General features: G+C 41.4%; 1 protein-coding gene and 1 long non-coding RNA gene across 9 annotated transcripts in view; both read left to right on the top strand.

Moving 5' to 3' along the window:
* The window catches only part of TBC1D31 (TBC1 domain family member 31), a 97626-nt gene that overhangs the window by 21514 nt on the left and 51821 nt on the right, over positions 1-24291 (top strand). For 2 of the 8 annotated variants that reach the window (XM_058698981.1, XM_058698980.1), the window contains exons 1-5: positions 548-882; positions 5042-5188; positions 10033-10148; positions 14080-14258; positions 22990-23141. In XM_058698981.1, the coding sequence (XP_058554964.1) occupies positions 806-882; positions 5042-5188; positions 10033-10148; positions 14080-14258; positions 22990-23141 (671 nt within the window). In that variant the 5' untranslated portion in view covers positions 548-805. Of the gene's footprint in view, positions 1-540; positions 883-5041; positions 5189-10032; positions 10149-14079; positions 14259-22989; positions 23142-24291 lie in introns of those variants that run through there. The other 6 variants (XM_058698982.1, XM_058698983.1, XM_058698977.1 and 3 more) reach the window with 5 other exon arrangements.
* LOC131494566 (uncharacterized) lies at positions 5195-8882 on the top strand. Its single transcript, XR_009253456.1, has 2 exons — positions 5195-7260; positions 7514-8882. It is a non-coding gene; the product is annotated as an uncharacterized LOC131494566 (long non-coding RNA).

The following is a 24291-nucleotide window of genomic DNA, read 5'->3' on the forward strand; positions in this document are numbered from 1 at the left end:
CACGAACTGTGAGATCATGACCTGAGCCGAAGTCGGCCGCTTAACCGACTGAGCCACCCAGGCGCCCCAGAAGTGCTGAGTTTTTACAAAAAAGAACTCTGGCGTCAATGCAGCTGATTGTTGATGACATCGCTTTTCTGGTCCGTGACTGGTGGGCTAGATTCCATGACACTGGTGCACCTTGTTAGATTACGGAATTGAAAAACTAATCACGACGATGGTGAAAAGGCCAAGAACGCACCCTATAGAGGTTCTTTTCAAAGGAACACTCTATAAAAGAAACACTTCAAGTCTCAATGTATTTGGGTCCTTCTCTTTAGTTGTCTCTACAACCCCTTAATCCCTAAACGCAGTGTAGAAAGGAATGTACAGACCACAGGAGAAAACCATTTTTATTGCTTCCACCGGGAGCGTAAAACCCCACGGCGGCCTCGGAGTGCAGAGTTCTCAAGCCGATCGCTGATACCCCGGTTCCACACGCAGAAAACTACAATTCCCAGAAGGCTTTGGGCCCCGGGGCTGGTGGGGTGAACCTCTAAAAGGGGCGGAATCTAAGAGAAGGTCGTTGGCCGGTTCCATCGTCCAGAGCGGCAGGGGTCGCTTGGGCGGAGTTGGGAGGAAACGCGCCTCCATATTGGCTGGGAATAAAAAGGGCGGTGTTTAGCGCTCGGTTGGTCGGGTGGCGGGGATCCAGGACGCCAGGGCCCGAGCTCAAATTTCCCGGGCCGGGAGCGCGGGGCCTGCTGGGAAGGCGCCGGGTTGGTTGTGTATCGGGCGGGCGGCGGTGGCCGCGGGGGGCTTCGCCATGCAGAGCACAGACCTGGGCAACAAGGAGAGCGGCAAGTTGTGGCACCGCAAGCCCTCCCCGGCCGCTCGGGACGGGTAAAGGCGATGGGCTGCGGAGGGGCCTGGAGGCCGCGAGGGGCGGGACCGCGTCCTTGGAGAGGCGTTGGAGGAGCTGTTGGGGATGGTCTTGGGAAGGGGTGTATGGCGCCGGGTAGAAGGGCGGGTTCTGCCTCTGACCCTGCCCCAGATCCCTGGCCTGGGTGATCTGTTTGAAAGGCTGGTAGCCTGAGTCTCGCTGTGCCCCGGAAGCCGAGGTCTCGTCAGAGATCTCTTCCCGGTCCTGGGGGCGGGGGTCTGGACAGGATTAGCGTGGGGGCAGGAGGCAGGTGGTTGGTGATGTGGGCGAGACTTTGTGCCAGGACTCTGCCTAATTACCATAATAGCCCTGTAGCATTCCCAGCGCGCAGTAGATGCTCAGTAAATATTTGTTAACTATTGCAGCTGGAAAAGAACTCACGAGGAATGATGCAGGGGAAGGGGAACAGTGCACTTCGACCCCTTCCAAGTGCCCCAAGTTACCCATCTTGTATCATTGTATGTATTCAGACAGGCATGCATCCATCAGCTATTTGTTGAGCACCAACTCTCTCCCAAGCTTGGAAGCTCTGGGGGACGGCATGGGAACAAAACAAACTTCCGGTGTTCTGGAGCTTACACGTTAGTGTGTATGGCAGGGACGACAGGGGATTACAAACTACCAGTGCAAGGTGGCCTCCTAGTACGGCCAGCCCTGCTGCTGGGTTTTTGTTTGTTTTTTAATAGACTTTCATTTTCTTAGGACAGTTTTAGGTTCACAGCCAGATTGAGAGGAAGGGACAGAGATTTCCCATGTACCCTCTGCACTCACACATGCATAGTCTCTCCCCCATTATCCATATCCCCCATCAGAGACGTATATATGTTGCAGTGGATGAACCTAGGTTGACACATCATTATCACCCAAAGGCCACAGTTTATGCTAGGACTCACTCCTGGTGTTGTATTTCTATGTGTTTGGGCAACTGTACAAGGACCTGTCTCTACCATTATAGAATCACAGAAAGTATTTTCACTGCCCTAAAAATCCTCTGTGCTCTGCCTGTTTTTCCCTCCCTCCTCAGCTTTTCTTTTCATTTTGGTCCCAGATACTTAAACTGTTTGAGTCTTAGCCACTCCGGTGTGACTTTAATGGAAACCTTTGCCCCAAGTGGTGCCATCTTGGTTCCAATGGTGGCACACAGATTGATCTTATTGCTTTTAATTTCCCAGAATTTCATAGCCTTTACCGCATCACTTGGATTCATGTTTCTTGTTCTAGTAACTTTGCTGTCGACCCTTTGGTTGCTCCTCAGCAAATCAACAGACTAAGTGCCAGCTATGTTTGCTCAAAGCCTGGTGCTGGACGTCCCACTGGCTGCTTGTTTGGTTTCCGATTGCTGTCAGCCTCCTAGCAATGCTGCTTTCCCATCAACTCCGTTGAATAAAAATTTTTGTTTAGAGTAGGGATTCTTCAGCAGGGATTTTCATTTCCAAACTTGGAGTTTGTATAAATACTCCCCTTCTTCTGATATTTTCTAAATGGTCTGAAAGTTATCGCCAGCCCACAGTAATTCTATTTCTTGCTGTTAAAAAAATATCTGGATATACATGCAAGATTCAAAAACAGAAAAGAAACAAGTTTTATGCAAATGTTATTTGCTGCTTCCATGAAAATGTAGCTTTCTTTTTGTTCATTAAAGCTCATTGTTATCGCGTGGAGTCAGATGGACTTTAGTTGAAGTAAATGTCCATTTACTAACTCGGTGACCTTGGGCAGGTTAATCACCAAGACTTTAAGTGAAGCTAATAATGCCTACCAGACAGGGTTGTCTTAGCGCGTTATAAAGACTTTAAAATAGTATCTCAAGCATCTTGGTGTTTGGTAAATATTTGATTTTTTAATTATGTTTAAGGACTGAGAACCTGTCAGGCAACCTATGAGCAATTGAAAGGCAGTTGTTCCAAAATAAATGCTTGAGTTATATGAAAAACCAAAAGGGCAGAATGTTGCTATTAATTATGATTATATCTAGGTGGTAGGGTTATAATCAGATTTATTTATTTATTAGTGTTTTTCTTTACCTTCCTTATTTTGAACAATGATCCTGTAATTTTGTGATCCCAACCCATAATAAAATGTTACAGAAAAAAGAGTGGAGGGAAAAGTCGTTGGCTCTGTCTGATTTTAATTGCTGGGGAACATTTTTATGTTATTACACATTTATTCTCCCCCTCTCCCCTTGGGGGATGTCAAAGGAAAACCAAATCTGGACAGTAGTTAAAGTGGTAAAAACAGATTTTATTCAGGAACTATTGCAATAGAAGAGAGGAGACCTCAGTATAGAAATGGTCTCAGCTCTGAATACAGCCTGGGCAAGTGAGAATGTACAGCCAAGGAGCAGGGTGGGAGTCAGTGGGTAGAAAATTACTAAGATGAAATATCTAGGATAATGGGTTTCTGCCTAAACCAGCCTCTAAGGAGATTCTTGATGAAGATAGGCCAGGGTGATCAGATTGATCAGTTATCAAGGATGATCAGGTTTTGAGGGTCAGGGGTTATTTTATTTTATTTTAAGAGAGAATGTAAGCAGGGAAGGGGCAGAGAGAGGGGGAGAGAGAATCCCAAGCATGCTCTGCACTGTCAGCACAGAGCCTGATGTGCTCAAATCCATGAACCACAAGATTGTGACCTGGGCTGAAATCCAGTCAGACGCTCAACGACTGAACCACCCAAGCACCCCAAAGGGTCAGGGGTTCTAATTTTTTTTTTTTTTTTTACATTTTATTTATTTTTGACAGAGAATACAAGTGGGAGAGGGGCAGAGAGAGAGAGGGAGACACAGAATGTAAAGCAGGCTCCAGGCTCTGAGCTGTCAGCACAGAGCCCGACGCAGGGCTCGAACTCAACAAACCGTGAGATCGTGACCTGAGCTGAAGTTGGTCGCTTAACTGACTAAGCCACCCAGGCACGCCCAGGGGTTCTAATTAAATGGACTGAGCAGGATTCTTGCTAAAATTAGATTTTACAAGGAAGCACACAGATGGAGGAGTGCCCCTGAGTGTCTCCCTCTCTCTCTGACCCTCCCCCGTTCATGTTCTATCTCTCTCTGTCTCAAAAATAAACAAATATAGCTGAAAATAAAACTCATTTATGCTTAATTCACTTTGGAACACTTCACTTTATATTACAGAAACAATCTCATTATCTTTAAGATATTGAAATTTTTCTTACATGTGGTAGCTTGTGATTTATATGAAACTACTTTTCGCTAATTACATGATTGCATTACATGTGTTTATTGCTTAATGTAACAATTGACTATTTAATCAAAAATACATTGTCTTATATCTTGTTATTGTCTGTCAGTTAATCACGATTTATGAATCTTCATAAGTGTGCTTATTTAAAAAAAATTTTTTTTTAATTTTTTTAAATGTTTATTTATTTTTGAGACAGAGAGACACAGAGCATGAACGGGGGAGGGCCAGAGAGAGGGAGACACAGAATCCGAAACAGGCTCCAGGCTCCGAGCTGTCAGCACAGAGCCCGACGCAGGACTCAAACTCACGGACCGAGAGATCGTGACCTGAGCTGAAGTCGGCTGCTTAACCGACTGAGCCACCCAGGTGCCCCTAAAAAAATTTTTTTAATTTAACATTTATTCATTTTTCAGAGGCAGAGAGACAGAGCACAAGCAGGGGAAGGGTAGAGGGAGAGGGAGACACAAAATCTGAAGCAGGCTCCAGGCTGTGAGCTGTCAGCACAGAGTTTGAACCCGTGAACCGTGAGATCATGACCTGAACCGCAGTCGAACGCTGAACTGACTGAGCCACCCAGGCGCCCCTGAAATTTTTTTACTTCTAAACCAAAAGCTCCATGAGGGCAGGGCCCATGTCCATCAACTACTTTTAGGTCCCGACTTGTTCAATGTCTGACACATAGTGAGTTTCCAAGTACTTGATGAATATATGAACAGCAGCCATTTTGATAACAAATAACTTTCTGAACTGCTTTTAGAAATCACTGTCGGATTGCTTCTAGGAGGGCAGCGGGAGGAGAGGGAAGAGCGGGTAGGCAGGAAACTTCAAAGTCAGTGAAGTATATTATAAAACCCGTATTTTTCATAGTAACAAGTAATGCTTGACATAGAATTAAATGTCTGTTTGTTTTTGACAGAATTATAGTGAACATCATTCACAGCTCTTCTGATTACCTTCCCAAAGTCTTGCGATTTTTGAACGTGGCTTTTGATAGCTCAGGTGATTGCTTAATTGCCGGGGACCATCAAGGAAATATCTATGTTTTTGACTTGTATGGAAACAGGTGAGCAGATACTTTTGATATATACTTTATTTAACAAGTTATTCACTGCCAGTTTTAGTACCTGCTATTAATTATTCATTCAGCAAGATTCATTAAGTTCTGACTGTATTTCAGGTAACTTGTAAAACACTGTCACAAGTGCTGACAGGAGAAAGTGGGAAGGCATGGGAAATATGTTTAGATTTTTTTAGAGAATTAAAGTTCCGGTTGGAACAGTATCTCTAGTAGCGTGTTTTTCCTTAAGTTTAAAAATTTACTGTTGCTAACTTATCAACATCTGGTACTTTATCAGGCAATTTAGAAAGAACTTTACTTTGTACGTTATTGTCACAGTTTACACACGTAGCAGTTTTAAAGAATTGTTCCTCACTCTTCCGCCTCCTCTTCCTTTGCTGAACAATTTAGTACAGAACCAGTTAGGTGGGATTGATCGAGGGAGTCATCCCTGCAAGGGGGGTAGGTGGGAGGGAGGCCTGTCTGCCTGGCCAGAATCAGAAGGTACCTGCATGGGGGATGGGGCAATCACGGGCAAGGCAGAGGGCTTTGACGGAGTGAGTAAATACGTTGAGGATAACGGGGCCAGGTTTCTAACAATCGGAAAGGGGAGTTACAAATATGGAAAAGTAGAAAACTAGAATGAACGCCGTGGCACTGGATTGATATGGGATGTATCTGTCTGTACTGCTGGTTTTGAATATATAGACATAGAAATAAATAGAAATGTATATGAGAGAGTGAACGAATTTTCTTTTTTTGAGGGGAGGGATGTGTGTGAGGGAGGGGCATAGAGAGGAGAGAGAGAATCCCAAGCAGGCTCCATGCTGTCAGCACAGAACCCGACCTGGGACTTGAGCTCACAAACTGTGAGATTGTGACCAGAGACAAAAGTAAGAATTGGACGCTTAACTGACTGAGCCACCCAGGCGCCCCTGAATTATTATTATTTCTTTAATATGTTTTTTGAGAGATGGGAGAGGGGCCTATAGAGCGAGAGAGAGAGAGAATTCATGCTGAGCATGGAGCCGGATGAGGGGCTTGATCCCAGGACCATGAGATCATGACCTGAGCCAAAATCAAGAGTCAGATGCTTAACTGACTGAGCCACTCAGCACCCCAAGAGTGAATGGATTATAGCTCTTTCCTAGCTTTGCCTGCTCATAGGACCTGGGAGCAACAGCACCCTGGTAGCAATGAATGTACCCAGTGCCCATTTGTTTTCTAAATATCACATTCTGCTCAAAGTAATTGGATCCTTGCAGAAATGGCCAGTTTCAGGATGGAGGCAGGGAAAGTACAAGGCGAGCCTGGAACGTTATGTAGCCAGAAAGAAGGAATTATTTAAAGAAAAAGTATCAAAAAGATATAAATGTCAGCTTAAAAGAGCTCCTTCTTTCCATATTGGAGACACTTTGAGTATCAAAATAAAAAATGATAGTAATGGGTCATAACCCATTGAGTAAAATAGAAATCTATAAATTCATGCTGTAATCAATAAACCGTTTCATGAGAAGGGATATTCACATAGTCACAAAGCACCTCCCCACAAAATGCTTACTAATTATAGAGGAGAAAAAGATTAATTTTACACTGAAGAAGTCTGGCAAACACCACACTAGTATCAAATGATTAAAGTCAATGAGTGGAGGGACCAATCACTGATGGGGCGCAGGGAAAAAACAGTCTCACTTCTCTGGTATTCCTGCCAAAGAAGTGGAACCTGCATCTAATCAGTGGAGTCAGACAAAGCTAAATTAAGGGAGTGTGTAACAAGATGGCCTATAATCTTCCCAAGGGTCAAGGTCATGAAAGTTATAGAAAGACCAGAAGATTGTTCCAGTCTGGGAGAGACTAGAGACATGACAAGTAAAGGCATGAATCTGGACTGATCCTTTTGCCGTTAAGGACATTACTGGGGACAGCTGGCAAAATTGAATGGGGTCTGAGGATTGGGTGGTGGTAACATATAAATGTAATTTTCGTACAGTTGTATTGTGATTATATGGGAGAATTTCCTTGTTTGTAGGAAACATGATCATGGTAACTTACTCTCAAATTGTTCAGGAAAGGAAGAGGTCTTTTTTTTTTTTTTTTTTTTTTTAAATTTTTTTTTCAACGTTTTTAATTTATTTTTTGGGACAGAGAGAGACAGAGCATGAATGGGGGAGGGGCAGAGAGAGAGGGAGACACAGAATCGGAAACAGGCTCCAGGCTCCGAGCCATCAGCCCAGAGCCCGACGCGGGGCTCGAACTCACGGACCGCGAGATCGTGACCTGGCTGAAGTCGGACGCTTAACCGACTGCGCCACCCAGGCGCCCCAGGAAGAGGTCTTATATAATTAATTTATCTGTGATTTATTAGGTAGAAATCTGTTAATCATTGTTTCTGCTCTTTACCAAAAAAGTAACAGTCACAATTCTCTCACCCTTTACTCTTGCCTAACCTACCTACCCTGCCAATCCTCAATCTTAAATCAATACAACTGACTCTTCTTTGCTCCCACTGTTAAAGAAAACAAAAATCACTGTTGATTGATTCCGTTACAGAATAATGGACTTCAACGTTAATGATGCTTTCATTTCATTTGCTCATCAATAGTTATTACTTCTCCCACTCTCCTCCAGCATTCCAAACCTTTGCCTGCTTCCTTGTCTCCTTGTGTTTGACCCCACTCTTACTTAACTCCGTGGCCTCCTACTCACTAGAAGACAGACACTTTTAAGCTTCCTTTCCTCCTCCCCAGAGCAGCCTCAGATATATAACCATCCATATCTCTTTGTCAGGTTATTCATAAAAATAAGTGATCCTAATTTCTTCCAGTGCTAATCTTGATCTTCTATAGCCGCCCCTGAGACTTTGCACCATGAGTGTTCCTCTCTTTTATTTTGTTCACTGTCCCTTTTCTCTCCGTCTGTAAAGCAGAGAGGTTAACTGGCAGAACTGAGACTTGAAATCAGGCTTGTCTGATTCTAACACCCACTATGTGGGGTTCCCTCAGAAATCTTACTTGCCTAATCTACTGGTCTCTTTTCAATTTTCATCATACTATGTGCTTTTTTTTTTTTTTAAGACTTTATTTTTAAGTAATTTCTACACCCAGCATGGGGCTCAAACTCATGACCCTGAGATCAAGAGTCACCAGCCAGGTGCCCCTCTCATCCTACTAAATATTCATTTTCCCCTCCTCCCTGGAATTTTTTTTCTTTTGCTTCAAGGTACAGCTCTTTCCTGATTTTTCTACTCGTCTGATCGTTTTTCCCCGTGTTTTGCTGACTCTTCTGCCAGTGCCTACCCCTTAATTGTGCTGCTCAGGCATCTGTCCTTGGGCTGCTCCCTTCCATGTTCCCCACATTCTCATTTGTAATCTCATCAGCCGCAAGCCTAAGCTTTCAGCTGCTGTGCAAATACTGCTGACCCAGATCTGCTTCTACTACCTGCTGGATGTCTTCTATATTAGGCTGTCACGTGCAGGAGCCACGAGCTGCGTCGAGCTCTGGAGCCCTTGAGAGTTGGCTACTCCGGGGGCACCTGGGTGGCTCGGTCAGTTAAGCGTCCGACTCTTGATTTAGGCTCAATTCACCATCTCACAGTTCGTGAGATCGAGCCCTGTGTCAGGCTCTGCGCGGACATCAGGGAGCCTGCTTGTAATTCTCTCTCCCCCTCTCTTTCTCTGCCCCTCACCCCTGTCTCTCTCTCTCTCTCTCAAAATAACTAAATAAACATTAAAAAAATAAAAGAAAATTGGCCAGTTCAAATTGAGATGTGTTGTTAGCATGAAAAAAATAACGTAAAATGTCTCAATAATTTTTATTGATTAAATGTTGAAATGATAATTGTATATTAATTAAATAAAATATGTTATGAAGATTAACTTTACCTTTTTCCACCTTTTTCACTGTGGCTCCTAGAACATTCTAAGTTACACCTAAATGGCCTGCATTACATTTCTTGGACAGCACACCTCTAAATGTTTTGCAAAGGCCTTAAACTCGACATATTTAAAACCAGGCCTATTTCCTGCCCCCAGACTTGTCCCTCTTTTGCCCAATCTTGAAAACTTGATTTTTTTAGTAAATTAAACTCTAGCTATGTGCCAAGTACTCTGCTAAGCACTTAGCATATGTTATTTCATTCGATCAACATATTCTCTCACTTAATCATCACAACAAGCTTATGAGATCTCTTTTCTCACCCTCATTTTGCACGTGAGGAATTCCTGATTCCTCCCTCTTCACCTCATGTTTGCTGCATCACCAAGCCTCTCTCCCGCTTAACTCCTGACACTTGTCCTGTTTGTCCTTTCCATTTATACCCGTAACTCTGATTGAGATGCTCTGTAGTGGCTTCCTTCTTTTTTGTTTTTATTTTATTCTATTGTAAAGTTTATTTCTTTATTTGGAGAGAGAGAGAGAGTATGCAAGAGGGGCAGAGAGAGGGAGAGACAATCCCGAGCAGGCTGCACACTGTCAGTTGGGGCTTGAACTCACGAACTGTGAGATCACAGTCTGAAACCAAGAGTCCAACGTTCAACCGACTGAGCCACCCAGGCGCCTCCTTAGTAACTTTCTTCATGGTCTCTTCTTGTCCCTCTATCCATTTGCCATTGCTGCCAGAATCCTCTCCCTAAAAGACATGTCTCGTCATAATTCTGCTATGCTTAAAACCTGGTAACTAAAATCCAGATTCCTTTACATGCATACAGTACTCTTCATAATCTATTTTTGGCCTACCACAATGGGCATTCATTTTTCTGCATTTCATTTTCTTCATCTCTAAGGACTCCTCCAGCGTAAAATTTATGATTGTTGGAGGAATTTCTGATACTAATGCAGTAATCTCTTAATAGGTTTAATCTTGTTCAGCGAACGGCACAAGCTTGCACAGCTCTGGCCTTTAATCTCCGTAGGAAGTCTGAGTTCCTTGTGGCGTTAGCTGATTACTCTATTAAATGTTTCGATTCAGGTAAGAAATCCTCCTGTTTATCTTCTGAATATGAGTAGAATTTAGACTGAAGCACTGCAAGGAATTTGCCAATCTGTATCATCTGAGGGGGTAGTCCCCACAAGACAACACTCACTTCAGACATTAGCAACAAGTTTGGGGGTCCCGGGACCACCCTCACGTCAGATCAGCTGGCTACAAATTCAGGGTTCCCCACAGCTACCTTTGGGTTTGATATTCACTAGAATGACTCAACAGAACTCAGGAACACACTCCACTTATGATAATAGTTTAATGCAGCGGAAGGATATAAATTAGAACCAGCCAAAGGTAGGACACACAGGGTAGAAAGTGGGAGGCTCGCAAAGGAGAAGCTGCAGTTATCCCTAGGGACATAGGCCCCTCCCAGCATCAATATGTGGCCCTCCACACTGAGTATTGCCAAACCAAACATATACTTAAGCTTTGATGTCCAGGACTTTTTTTTTTTTTTTTTTTTAATTTTTTTTTCAACGTTTTTTATTTATTTTTGGGACAGAGAGAGACAGAGCATGAACGGGGGAGGGGCAGAGAGAGAGGGAGACACAGAATCGGAAACAGGCTCCAGGCTCCGAGCCATCAGCCCAGAGCCTGACGCGGGGCTCGAACTCACAGACCGCGAGATCGTGACCTGGCTGAAGTCGGACGCCTAACCGACTGCGCCACCCAGGCGCCCCGATGTCCAGGACTTTTATTGAGGCTCCGTTACACAGATTTATGACTGATTGGGTTATTGCCCACCTGTTTGAACTCAAATTTCCAGCCTTCCTCCTCTCTCTGGAGGTTGGGCGGGTATCACGTGGCTGAACGCCCTAACCTTCTAATCACTCACATGATTGATCTTTCCCGTGTGGCCAGCCCAGTCTCTGAGGTTCTCTTCTTAGATAAGCCATCAGGTGTTGTCTGAGGGACCTGCCATGAATAACAGAGACACCCTATCACTGGGGAAATTTTAGGGGTTTATAGATTGTCTCCCAGGAACCTAGACAAAGGCCATACCTCTCTTTGAAGCCCCAATTCCTTACTATGTAGGTACAAGAATAATAACTTTCTTAATATAACCTATGTGTTTTATACTACATTGTGTATTTTTAGAACATTTAGAGTTCTGTAAACTGAACCTCTTATTAAGAGAAAAGATATCTCAACTGTATTGTTTTTTTCTTGATAGAAGGACACCTGGGTGGCTCGGTTGAGTGTCCAACTTGGGCTCAGGTCATGATCTTGCGGTTCGGGAGTTCGAGTTCCGGATCGGGCTCTTTACTGTCAGCACAGAGCCCTCTTTGTATCCTTTGTACTCCCTTATCTCTGCCCCTCCCCGACTCATGCTCTCTCTCTCAAAAATAAATAAACATTAAAAAAGTAAATAAAGTAGTTGATAGAATATTTTAGAAGATAGTAGTAACAATAGTAATAACAGTGATAGTTAACACTTACATAGTGTTTACTCTTTGCCAGGTACTGTTCTATGACTTTATACATGTTAATTTTAATCATCATAAAACCCACAGACATCGATATTGTTAACTCCATTTACAGATGAGGAAGCTGAGGCACAGAAGTAACTTAACCAAGGTCTCTCACGGCTTCTAAGCAGTGGAGCCAGAATTCCTAACCTGGAAGCCAAGCTCCAGGGTCCCTGCTCTTAATCACTACTACACTCTCACTGTGCACGTACGAAGACAAACCAGCCGTCCTTCAGTGATGCCCAGACACAGTCTGTGTTTGTACAGCAGGGACTTATCTTTCTAGTCTGTTTTCTCTGCATATGCCTCTTTTCCGTTCTAACAAATATATGATCCTATCTATATTGTCGTGTGGAGTCATTTCCTTTACTTCATTAAAAATATTCATACAGAATTTTAAAATCAGTACAGAATATTCTACTCTATAGATGTTTGCAGCACCATAATTATTAAACCTGTTACCTGTCAGTGGCCTTTAAACTGTCTCCAATTTTTGGTGTTAAAAAAACACTACTGTCACAGAAGTTCTAAAAAAACCAAATGTTTATACTCATCTGTGATTGCTTCCCTTGGATTCCACCCATTCTCTTCCTCTCTCTTAGTTCCATCTGTTTACAATCTGTTCTATTGAACCCCCCACCCCTACCAATGAAGCCCCTTCTTTAAGATGTTTTCTCCACCTCCCCAGCTACCTCCCTCTTCACTGCTAAATCTTGCTTCTTCACGGCACCCATTGGTGGATTCTGATTTTTGCTGTCCCCACTCCATGCTGTTGAGACTTCTCTAAGGCCATTAGTAATCTCTGATTGTTTAAATGTTTTATTTATTTTGAGAGAGGGGGAGAGTGTGTGCGTGCACGAGTGGGAAAGGGGCAGAAAAAGAGGAAGAGAAAGAATCCCAAGCAGGCTCCACACTCAGCAAAGAGCCTGACATAGGGCTCGATCCCACGACCCTGGGATCGTGACCTGAGCCAAAACCAAGAGTTGGACGCTTACCTGACTGAGCCACCCAGGTGCCCCAGTAACCTCTGTTTGTTTAAGCTCTCTTTATACTTTTCACCCTACCCCTCAGTAGCATTTAACACTTTGCTTTACATTAAGACCCTGGTTTTCATACTCTTCCCTCTCTTGGTTTTCCTCCTACCATTCTGACTGCTTCTCAGTAGTCTTTCCTGTGTTCTTTCAGTGGTCCCTAGACTTAGGGAGTTTTTACCCAATTAAAAAGAAAGTAGAGGAACAACAACCCACATGGGTTGTCAACTTTTAATTTTACCGACATAGGAAAAAACGATAGAACTTCATTTCATAAAACAAGAGATTGTTTTTAACATAAAGAAACTTAGAAGGATAGAAGCTAGATTAAAAGGTAGTACTCTCAGTTTAGCTTTATGAAAAACTCATGTCATTGTCCTTATTTTTCTCATTTCACTGAAGACCAATGAAAAATCGATCATTAACTAATGCCAGACTTCAGACCGGTGTTTGGAAACTACTACTCTCTCCCCAAGGGTTTCTCCGTTCCTCTGTTCCTCTGTTTTCGGTTTTGACCTACTTTGTGTCTTAATGCTTCCCAGATTTACATCTTGCTTTCTGATTATTCTCCTCAGTTTCATCTTTCTGAAAGAAAAAATTCTGTTCATAAAAGTAAAACATGTTCACCACAGCAAACCTGGAAACACAGGAAAATGTAAAAGAGAACATAAAAATCACTTATAATCCTATGACCCAGTGATAATTGTAATGAAGTTTTTGGTGTTTTCTCTGCTGGGCTGTTTTCTATGCTTCTCTCATATGTACACACGCACCTCAGGATCCATTTTAAAAATCAAATTCATGATCTCTTCTTCCCACACTGCTAAATCTGTTTCTCCATATGTGTTTCTTAAATCAGCTAATAGTATCACCATCTAGTCATATAACTAAATTAGCACCGTTGAAGTCTTAACTCGTCTTTTATTTCAATACATCTAGTTGATCACAAAGCCCTTTGAATTTCTCCTTCATAACTCCTGACTTTCTTCCTTTCTCCATTGCCACATTTGTATTTTAGACCTTCCTTATCGCCTCCTCGGATTATTATAGCAACAGATAAATTAGTTGTCTAGTCTCTTCCTTCTTTCCACTGTATCCCTCATGTATCTTCAGAGTGCTCTCTCTGAAATACACAACAGATATGATACTCTTCTATGTAAAACTATTACAAGAGAAAGCCCAAACTCCCTACCACCACATCTAAAGCTGTTCTTAAACTCTTTTTCATTTGGCCTCGTCTCCTCACATGTCCATGACATTCGCGTAACTAACCTGTTCCATTGTGCATTTTACCAACTGGCCAGCTTCCATTGTTGTAGATGTTAACGAAGGTGTCTCGTATAAATACCTAGCTATCAGTTGAATCAGTCCTTGGATAGTGTTTTCCCTATATGACTCTTTTACTTTTTACCACAGTTACCAAGGAGCTAGTTAGCTGGATGAGAGGACACGAATCATCAGTATTTTCGATCTCTGTGCACGCATCAGGGAGATATGCCATCACTACTTCTTCTGATACGGCACAGCTGTGGGACTTGGACACCTTTCAGAGAAAAAGAAAGCTGAATATTCTACAGTCTGTGGGAATACAGAAGGTCAGTGAGTGCGGGGCACATCTTGGTCTGTTGTGCTTCTCTGACTCGTTTCTCGGTTAGCAGGATTTATAGATGATGTGAGAGTAACGATTTACTTTGTCCCACATAGCCGTGTTCTTATAACTCAGCAACAAGTGAAGCAGAGTGGCCCATGCGATGAAAGATGTTGTTTGTGGCTACAATTTCTAACTTACTGGGTTTTTGTTTTTCAAAAAGTTCAAACATGGAGCAGATTTGTAAGAATTTCACAGTGAATACATGTACGAACACCATGTAGATTCTACTGTTAACATGTTCCTATACTATCCTGTACTGTACTTTTGTTATTACGTTATTATGTTGTTATAACACCGTATTAAGGTTCTATCCATCTTTCTGTCCCACTGTTCATTCTTTTCTTGCTTTTCATTTTAAAGTGAATTGCACACATTAATGTATTTGCCTGTAAATACTTAAGACTGAATTTAATTGACTATGGCTCAGTATCTGTTGATGTGAAACTTACATATAATGAAATGCACAGATGTTTGTATTCATTTGTTAAGTTTTGTCAAATACATATACCTTTGTAACCGTGCAATCCTATTATTACCATCATCCCAGAAAGTTCCCATATATCCCTTCCCGGGTAAGCACTATTCTAATGTTTTTTTTTACCGTAGATTAGTTTTGTCTGTTCTAAAATTTCAAATAAGGGGCACCTGGATGACTCAGTTGAGCGTCCAACTCTTGATTTCTGCTCAGGTCATGACCCCCAGGGTTGTGGGATCAAGCCCTGCCATCAGTCTCCATGCTGAGCGTGGAGCCTGCTTGAGATTCTCTCTGTCTCCCTCTGTTCCTCTTCCCTGCTCATGCTCTCTCTCTCTCTCTAAAAAATAATAAAATAAAATTTCAAATAAATACAACTAGTCACTGTTGGTATGCATGAAGCTTTTCTTCTTCAGCATGATTTTGAGATTCACCCATGTTGTTGTATGTACCAGCAGTTCATTCCTGTTTATTTACTTATTTATTTTTAGTGTATTTATTTATTTGGGGAGAGAGGGCAGAGCACATGCAGGGCAGGTGCAGAGAGAGGGAGAGAGAGAATTTCCAAGCAGGCTCTAAGCTGTCAGCTCAGAGCCCAATGTAGGGCTCAATCCCACGAACCGTGAGATCATGACTTGAGCTGAAATCAAGAGTTGGACGCTCAACCGACTGAGCCACCCAGGTGCCCCATTCCTTTTTATTGTTGATCAGTATTCCTTTCTATGCATAAATCACTTTTTAAAAGAATATCCAATTCTTTTGCTTTTATGGCTTAATTTTTTTTCCCCCATGTGATTAGCTAAATACTATTTTCAAGATTGTCTGAGTCTCCTATGTGATTGCCTTAGGTTATATTATATGTGCAATATTGCTTTTAATTTCTTGGTCATTAACATGAGCAGCTAGCAGGGCATGTCAACCAGAAATTTATTTTGTAGTCTCCCTGGACATGTCAGAGTTCTTTAGATTGCCTTTAATAATTAAAAAAAGATAAAAGTTGTAGCCAGCTTATTCATCAGGGATTTAGGCCAAATATCTTAGTAGGTCTTTTCTTGTTTAATTGCTTTAGTGCTTAACTTGAATTTTAAATTCTAAAGAAGAGTGCCTTGGAATTGAACCCACAATGGAAACACTTATGAAACGACACAAAAACCATCTGTTCTTTTTACCATGAAGTTAAAACTAGTAGATGCTGGATAGTTGCCAATTCTAACCTTGCATTGTCATTTAGATATTTTAGTTTAAAAGATAGGACTCCAAAAGTTAGTGATAGGAGAATAAGATTTAGAAAACATGTGTATACTATGCAGTATGCATGTAAGTATTGTTCTAAAATAATAGGACATTATAGTCTATATGTTACCTGCAAACGTTTTCTCAAAGGACCAGATAGTAAATATTTTTGATTCTGCAGACCAAGAGCAAAATTGAAGATATTATGTATATATTTACATGACTGTCTACGGTGAAATAATTTTAAAAAGGTAAAAAAGAAACATTCTTAGGTCCAAAACAAGAACCGAAGGAGGGCCCGATTGTTGCCACTCCTGGCTTATTCTGTTGAAAACAGGAAGTAGTTGTAAGCTAATCTTAAAGTAAAACTTTTAGGGGCACCCGGGTGGCTCAGCTGGTTAAGCGGGTGGCTCGTGTCTACTCTTGGTTTCCGTTCAGGTCATGATCTCATGGTTTGTGAGTTCGAGCCCCACATCAGGCTCTGTGCTGACAGTGCAGAACCTGCTTGGGATTCATTCTCTCTTTCTCTCTCTTTCTCTCTCTCTCTCTTTCTGTCTCTCCCCTGCTCTTTCACTCACTCTCAAAATAAGTAAATAAATTAAGAAAAAAAAAAAGTAAAAGTTTTATTCTTACCAAGTGTTTACTAAGTCTATGTATTTATTCCAGTTTCTGATTCTGTATTTCAAATAGAACAACTTTTGGGGTGCCTGGGTGGTTCAGTCAGTTAAGCTTCCAACTCTTGATTTCGGCTCAGGTCATGATCTCACGGTCATAAGACCAAGCCCCGCGTCAGGCTCTGTGCTGGGCGTGGAGCCTGCTTAAGATTGTCTTAGGAGTGCATGTGTGCTCTCCCTCTCTCAAAAGTAAATAAATAAGTAGAACTTTTGTGGCCTTTTTTTTTGGTGATACATGGTGACAAATGATGCTGTGAGTTTCATTTTATGATGGCCCTTTTTTTTCCTTAATGTTTATTTGTCTTTGAGAGAGAGAGAGAAGAGCATGTGAGCAGGGCAGAGAGAGGAGATAGAGAGTCCCAAGCAGGCTCCGAGCTGTCATGCAGAGCCCGACTCAAGGCTTGAACCTGCGAACTGTGAGATCATGACCCAAGCTGAAATCAGGAATTGGACACTCAACTGACTGAGCCACCCAGGCACCCCTATGATGGCTCTTTTTAATCTAAAATAGCCTTCTGCCATTTTTGTCCTGTGACATTATTATTATTTATTTGTTTAAAAATTTTTTTTCATGTTTATTTATTTTTGAAGGAGAGAGAAACAGCATGAGCAGGGGAGGAGGAGGGGCAGAGAGAGTGGGAGGCACAGAATTCAAAGCATGCTCCACGCTCCAAGCTGTCAGCACAGAGCCCGACACAGGGCTCGAACTCCCCAACTGCGAAGTCATGACCTGAGCCGAAGTCAGATGCTTAACCGACTGAGCCACCCAGGTGCCCCGATTTATTTATTTATTTATTTTAACGTTTATTTATTTTTGAGAGATGGAGACAGAGTGCAAGTTGGGGAGGGGCAGAGAGAGAGGGAGACACTGAATCCCAAGCAGGCTTCAGGCTCTGAGCAGTCCACACAGAGCCTGATGCGGTGCTTGAACCCCTGGACCGTGAGATCATGACCTGAGCCGAAGTCGGATGCTCAACCGACTGAGCCACCCAGACACCTCTCATTTATTTATTTTGAGAGCAACCAGGACAGCTGTCCTGGAAAATGCCCCAAATTCTAGATTTGTTTTCACTCTTCTTCATTATTTCATTTAACTTATTCTCTCATTTGTATTTCTTGTAAGCTAAAGGCTTGACTAGATTCACGTTCAACATTTCCAATGAGCCGAGCCACTAACCTTACGAGTAGGATGCAAACAGTAGCAGCATTCGCCTTAGTGTTGGCTTCAGGAGGGAGGGGGATGGTGCACACGGAGCACAGTACAAGTCAGCTGCAGCTGCTGCCTTTCTGTTGTCTGTTATTCTTACCCGTTATCTGGTTCTGTTACGGGATTATCTCAGTCCAGTCAGATGCCTGTTTAAAAAGCCGCAAGGTAACTGTGTTGTATTTCTTTCGAACTACATGAAATGGATGAACGATACCTCATCAGCAATTCGGAAACCCCAAAGTTTTTAAATAACTTACTTGGCGGCCAAATCCGATCTTGCCTAAATTCATTTGGCAGCAAAATCTGAACCGAACTGACATGAGGCTGAAATATTAATATGTTTGAGTATGGAGTACTGCCCCAGGTCACCCAGGGGTTCCACACGTAATGTTACGAAATACGCATCATATTACCTTTCTTAAAGTGGAAGTAATTCTGAATTCTGGAACATATCTGGCACCAAGGGTTTCAGATAAATAACTGTGGACCTTTGATTTCAAAATGTTTTTAAAGAACCTGTCATTCTGGGGCACCCAGGTGGCTCCATCAGTTGAGCGTCCAACTCTTGGTTTCGGTTTGGGTCATGACCTAACGGTTCGTGGGTTCGAACCTCTGCTGTCAGTACAGAGCCCACTTGGGATTCTCTCTGCCTTTCTCTCTCTCTCTCTGCCCCTCCCCCGCTAGCTCTCTCTGTCTCTCAAAATAAGTAAATAAACTTCAAAATAAATAAATAAGTAAATAGATAGATAGACAGAACCTGTCATTCCAACATCTTTAGTAGCAGTAATTAATGCCAATAACAATAGATAACCCATTGTTGAGTATTCACTGTGTACCTCACACTTTATTTAGTTATTTTTAAACTTAAGTAATTCTAAAAGGAGATATCATTCTCATTTTGCAAATGGGGAATCGGAAGTTCAGAAACATGAAGTAATGTGCCCTGGGTCACATAGCTTACCAAAGACGCGTGGTTTGACTGTAGGCCCGTCTTACCCCAAAGTCATTCCAGGATACCATACTGCCTCTCAGGTAAGCCAGCCATACCTCTTCCTATTAGTAGATTTTGATTATTTTGTTGATGTTTGAGGTAGAATATTTAAATTAAATATTTAGTTGGGGATTTTTGAATAAATCCTAGGATTTCTGATTACTGTGGTTCAGTATATGTCAGAGAAGGTGTTCTGATGGATGTAAGAAATGTCAAGGATGTCAAATGTAAGAAAACATTTGACAAAGAATGTTTGCCAAACTTAATTCACTTTTTGTGCACAGTTGGCGCTTGCTAGATTTTTCCTCAATTGTGCATTTGACTTAATTGTACATTTGCTCTCATTTACCATCCTGAACTTTCAAAAGAGCTCACAGGCCTCTCAAAAGTGAGTTGGATGTGGGTTCGAGCCCCACGTTGGGCTCTGTGCTGACAGCTTGGAGCCCAGAGCCCGCTTTGGATTCTGTGTCTCCCTCTCTCTCTGTTCATCGCCCCCCACCCCCACCCCCGCCCTGCCACTCGCACTCTCTCTCTCTCTCAAAAATAAATAAACATTAAAAAAATTTTTTTAATTCAAAAGTGAGTTGGAAAGCCTGGATTTTCCTATTTTACAAGGAAAACTGCAGCCCCGCCCTGATACCCAACTCTCCAAAAAGTATGTTTTGCTAGTGCTTTTGAAGTGTTTTCTAAGCTTTTTATGATTGTCAAGACATGACACTATCTAAATAATGACATGATTCATTAGGAACAATTTTATAATCATTAAAATCTGGCAATTAAAATCACAAATCTAGTAATGAATAATCATGTAGGCAATAATCTATCACAGCTCTTCCCCTAAAATAGCAGTTGGTGCTCATTAACTTTAAAGCTTTTGCTTCTCCCAGAAGGAATAAACTTTATTACTTTTCTAGAAAAATATTGCTAATTATAATAAAAATCTTAAGTTACTTTTTTCCACATTGGTTTTGAAACAGCGTCTCAGCCTTCATTACAGACCACAGGGTATTCACTGCACATGCTTTCAGTAAGAACTTCTGGTTATAAATCTTCCTGAATCTGTTGGCGAATGATGTACCAGTGATTGTCTTTGATAAAGTGGGCCAAGGACAAAAGTGAGGGTTGAATCAGGCAAGGGCAGCAATCAAATTAGCATTTTTTATTGTGTCTTATTAGCATTAACACTGAGTAGATTGTTTCAATTAACCAGTATGTCCCATAGTGCACTATGTATGTATGTGTGTAAGGGCTGTGTTTTTTTATCACTATTTATTTTTGAAAAAAGATACTATTATATGTATATCAGACAGAACAGTTCATGATAACAGCCTTCAACTATTGTTATAAAAATAACAGGTTTCCATTCCCTGAAATTTTTATAGTAATATCATTAACTATTAGAATCATTTCTTAACTCTGTATATATAATAGCTTGGGTGAAAACATAAATTACATGGAAAGTTGCAGTAGTATTTCATATAGGTGCCTTATTGATTTGTTATTTTTGTAACACTGGAAACAGCCACAGTTGATGTGACGTTGATCCTGCTTTTCCCCTGGACCTTTTTGGCCTGCTCCCTCTCACTATTGTGATGACAGCCATATCCTGATTGTAAATACTCAAGAGACGCTCCAATCCAGTGTTAAAAACGTTGAGCACTTCCTCCCCGAAGAATATAGCATTTCAAGAGAAAATAGGCCTCCTTCTGACACTAGTAAATTCTGAAGGTGTGTGACAAATCAGGGGTCAGAATAGAGACTACAGATTGTCCAGGGGGTTCTGCCTTCTCGGTGAATCCCTGTTCCTGTCCAACAGAAGAACAAATCCTATGTTCAAATACAAAGTATTACAATAAGCTTGGATGTAGTTAAGTCTATTCTAGATGGGAATGAAAGAATAAAGAGCTAGAGATGTAGCTAAGGATTAAACCATGGGAAATCTCTCAGGCTATTTGAGGAGATGTATTTTGAGAAGATGGGCAGGAATATTTTGTTCTTAGGGTATTGGTTTCTTCCATTTTCTTCTTTCTTTTCCTTCCTTCCCTCCCTCCCTCCCTCCCTTTGCGTGCTTTACACAAATGACACAAAATTTTATTAGAGGCCATTGAAAGTCTTATGAGAAAATGGTGAATTTTAACTAAAATTTTATATTATCAAAATTAAGCAGTGTTGGGGCACCTGGGTGGCTCAGTCCGTTGGGTGTCTGACTTCAGCTTCGGTCATGATCTCATCATTCATGAGTTCAAGCCCCTTGTCGGGCTCTGACAGCTCAGAGCCTGGAGCCTGCTTTGGATTCTGTGTCTCCATCTCTCTCTTCCCTCTCCTGCTCATTCTCTGTCTCTCTGTCTCTCTCTTTCTCAAAAATAAATAAACAGTAAAGAAAATTTTTTAAAAAGTAAGCATCGTTTAGTGTTTATGTATAGAAACTAGCAAAAAATGGTATTTTCAAATTTGCTATTAAGTTCAGTCTCAATTGTCCATTAAATAGTCATGAATAAAATACCATGTTTTTGTTTTCAACTTTTTACTTTTATAAATAATGCTCAACAAACATTTATGTACGTTTATCTCAAAGCACTTTGCTGATTTTTTTTCCAAAGGATTAACTTTTAGAAGCCGACTGACTAGTTTAGGAGTGATGTGTATTTTCAAGGCTGTTGAAATGTGTGGTACAATATCTGTAACCGGTTTTTATTACCAGCAGCCATGTATAACAGTGCCTGTTTCCTATACTCTCAGCAACATTTAGTATTTTTAGCATTTATGAGTAGCCAGTATTTCATTGCGTTTCTATTAGTATATAGTTTGTAAATAGAATACATATGTTAGCATATGTAGTTTGTGTGCATGTATATGTGTGTTATTTTTATAGTAAATTTGATACTCATAAAATGCTATCATTGTTTTCATTTCAATCTTTTGTAAGGTTAAATGTTTTAAAGTTTTTACTTAGTATTTTATGAATTGCCTAGTTATTTTAGTCCCCTATTTTTTATTTAAGAAACTTTTCCTTTTAGTTTATGATAGTATATGAGATATCAGTATTATCCCATCATATGTTGTAAATGTATTTTTTTTCCAGTTTAAGGAAAAGTAACTTTTTTTTTCTAAGCTTTTTTTTTTTTTTTTTTTAGGGTCACCTGGGTGGCTCAATCGGATGAGTGCCCAACTTCGGCCCAGGTCATGATCTCATAGCTCATGGGTTCGAACCCTGTGTTGGGCTCTGTGCTGACAGCTTAGAGCCAGGAGCCCACTTTGGGTTCTATGTCTCTGTCTCTATCCACCCCTCCCCTGCTTACTCGCTCTCTCACTCTCTCTCTCAAAAATAAATAAACACTAAAAAAAGAATCTTAAAAACAATTTTTTTAATGTTTATTTATTTTTGAGAGACAGGCGGGACAGAGGATCCAAAGTGGGCTCTGCACTGAAAGCACTGTGTGGGGCTCGAACTCATGAATGGTGAGATCATGACCTGAGTTGAAGTCAGACGCTTAACCAACTGAGCCACCCAGGCACCCCAAGAAAAAGTAACTTTTTAAGAGAAAAATTGACTACTTGTATTACTTTATTTTATCTTATTTTTACACAGAGAGAGAGCATGCAGGAGGGAAAGAGGGAGAGAGAGAGAGAGAGAGAGAGAGGGAGAGAGAATCTTAAGCAGGCTCCACACTCAGTGTGGAGCCAGACACGGGGCTCGGTCCCACAACCCTGGGATTACGAACTGAACAGAATTCAAGAGTCGGATGTTCAACTGACTGAGCCACCCAGAAGCCCCGACAACTTGGATAATTTTTTTTTCTTTAATTTTTTTTTAACGTTTATTTATTTTTGAGACAGAGAGAGACAGAGCATGAATGAGGGAGGGTCAGAGAGAGAGGGAGACACAGAATCCGAAACAGGCTCCGGGCTCTGAGCCGTCAGCCCAGAGCCCGACGCGGGGCTCGAACTCACGGACCGCGAGATCGTGACCTGAGCCGAAGTCGGACGCTCAACTGACTGAGCCACCCAGGCGCCCCAACTTGGATAATTTTAAATTTAAAGAGGGCTGTGGGCTATATGATCATTATGTGAACAGTAATTGTTTTTCTCCTTCTTTAGGTTTTCTTTTTACCATTAAGTAATACCATCCTCAGCTGTTTTAAAGATAATTCCATCTTCGCCTGGGAATGTGACACTCTTTCTTGCAAATATCAACTGCCAGCTCCACCTGAAAGCTCTAGTGTATTATACAAAGTGTTTGCCGTGACCAGGTAATGTGCATTTTACCTTTTTATTAAGTTTTTTGGGGTTTTTTTTGTTTGTTTGTTTTTGTAATCTCTACAGCCAACACGGAGCTCAAACTCATGACCCGGAAATAAGGAGTCACACGCTCCTTTGACTTAGCTCCTCCTCCCCCACAACACTGAGAATTTTTAAGGAATCTAGCTTCCAGTAAAATTTTACAAATTTTCATTCCGTTTTCATTATCTTACGGTCATATGAGAAAAGTTTCCTTCAAACTGACATATGATCTGTAAAACTTTTTACTGTATTGTGGCAAATTTCAAATCTACAGAAAAATATAAAAATACGTGAAGCCCTAATTATTCTTTTTATATTTTTTATTTAAAAAAATTTTTTTTTAATGTTTATTTATTTTTGAGAGAGAGAGAGACAGAGCACGAGTGGGGAAGGGACAGAGAGAGAGGGAAACACAGAATCGGAAGCAGGCTCCAGGCTCTGAGCTGTCGGCACAGAGTCCAACGCGGGGCTCGAACTCACAGACCGCGAGATCATGACCTGAGCCGAAGTCAGACGCTTAACCGACTGAGCCACCCAGGTGCCCCCCTAACTAGAGTATTCTTATTAGTTGTAATAATCAACTAATAGCCACCTCTATTTTATCTGTAACTCCACCTATTACTGCCTCCTGCTACCTACCTCGTTGCCTTAAAGCAAAGCCCATGCATATCATTTTATCCGTAAGTATTCCAGTGTGTATCTCTAAAGGAAAGAGTCCTTTTCGAACATAACCGTAGTACTATTACCACTTTTCTCCCCCAAGTTTTTATTTAAATTTCAGTTAGTTAACCTATTACCACACTTTTAAAAATGAATAATTTCTTAATAGTCTCACGTATCTAATCTTTGTTCAAATCAGGAATCAAGGTTCACACAGTGTCTTGGTTAATATACCCCTTTTTAAATTTTTTCTTTGCAGCTTATTTAAGGAACGGGTCATTTGTCCTATAGCATTCTCTGTATTTCCAGATTTGCTTTTTGCATCCCTGTGGTGGTGTTTAATGTGACCCTCTCTCATCTGTATTTCCTGTAAACTGCTTACACCTATATTTTTTGTAAATTGGAGGCTTGGTCTGATTCAGGCCTGATTTGGGGGCAAGAAGCATGATAGGTAGTTTG

The sequence above is a fragment of the Neofelis nebulosa genome, chromosome 14 (assembly GCF_028018385.1).
Source record: "Neofelis nebulosa isolate mNeoNeb1 chromosome 14, mNeoNeb1.pri, whole genome shotgun sequence".
In the NCBI taxonomy this organism is placed as follows: domain Eukaryota; kingdom Metazoa; phylum Chordata; class Mammalia; order Carnivora; family Felidae; genus Neofelis; species Neofelis nebulosa.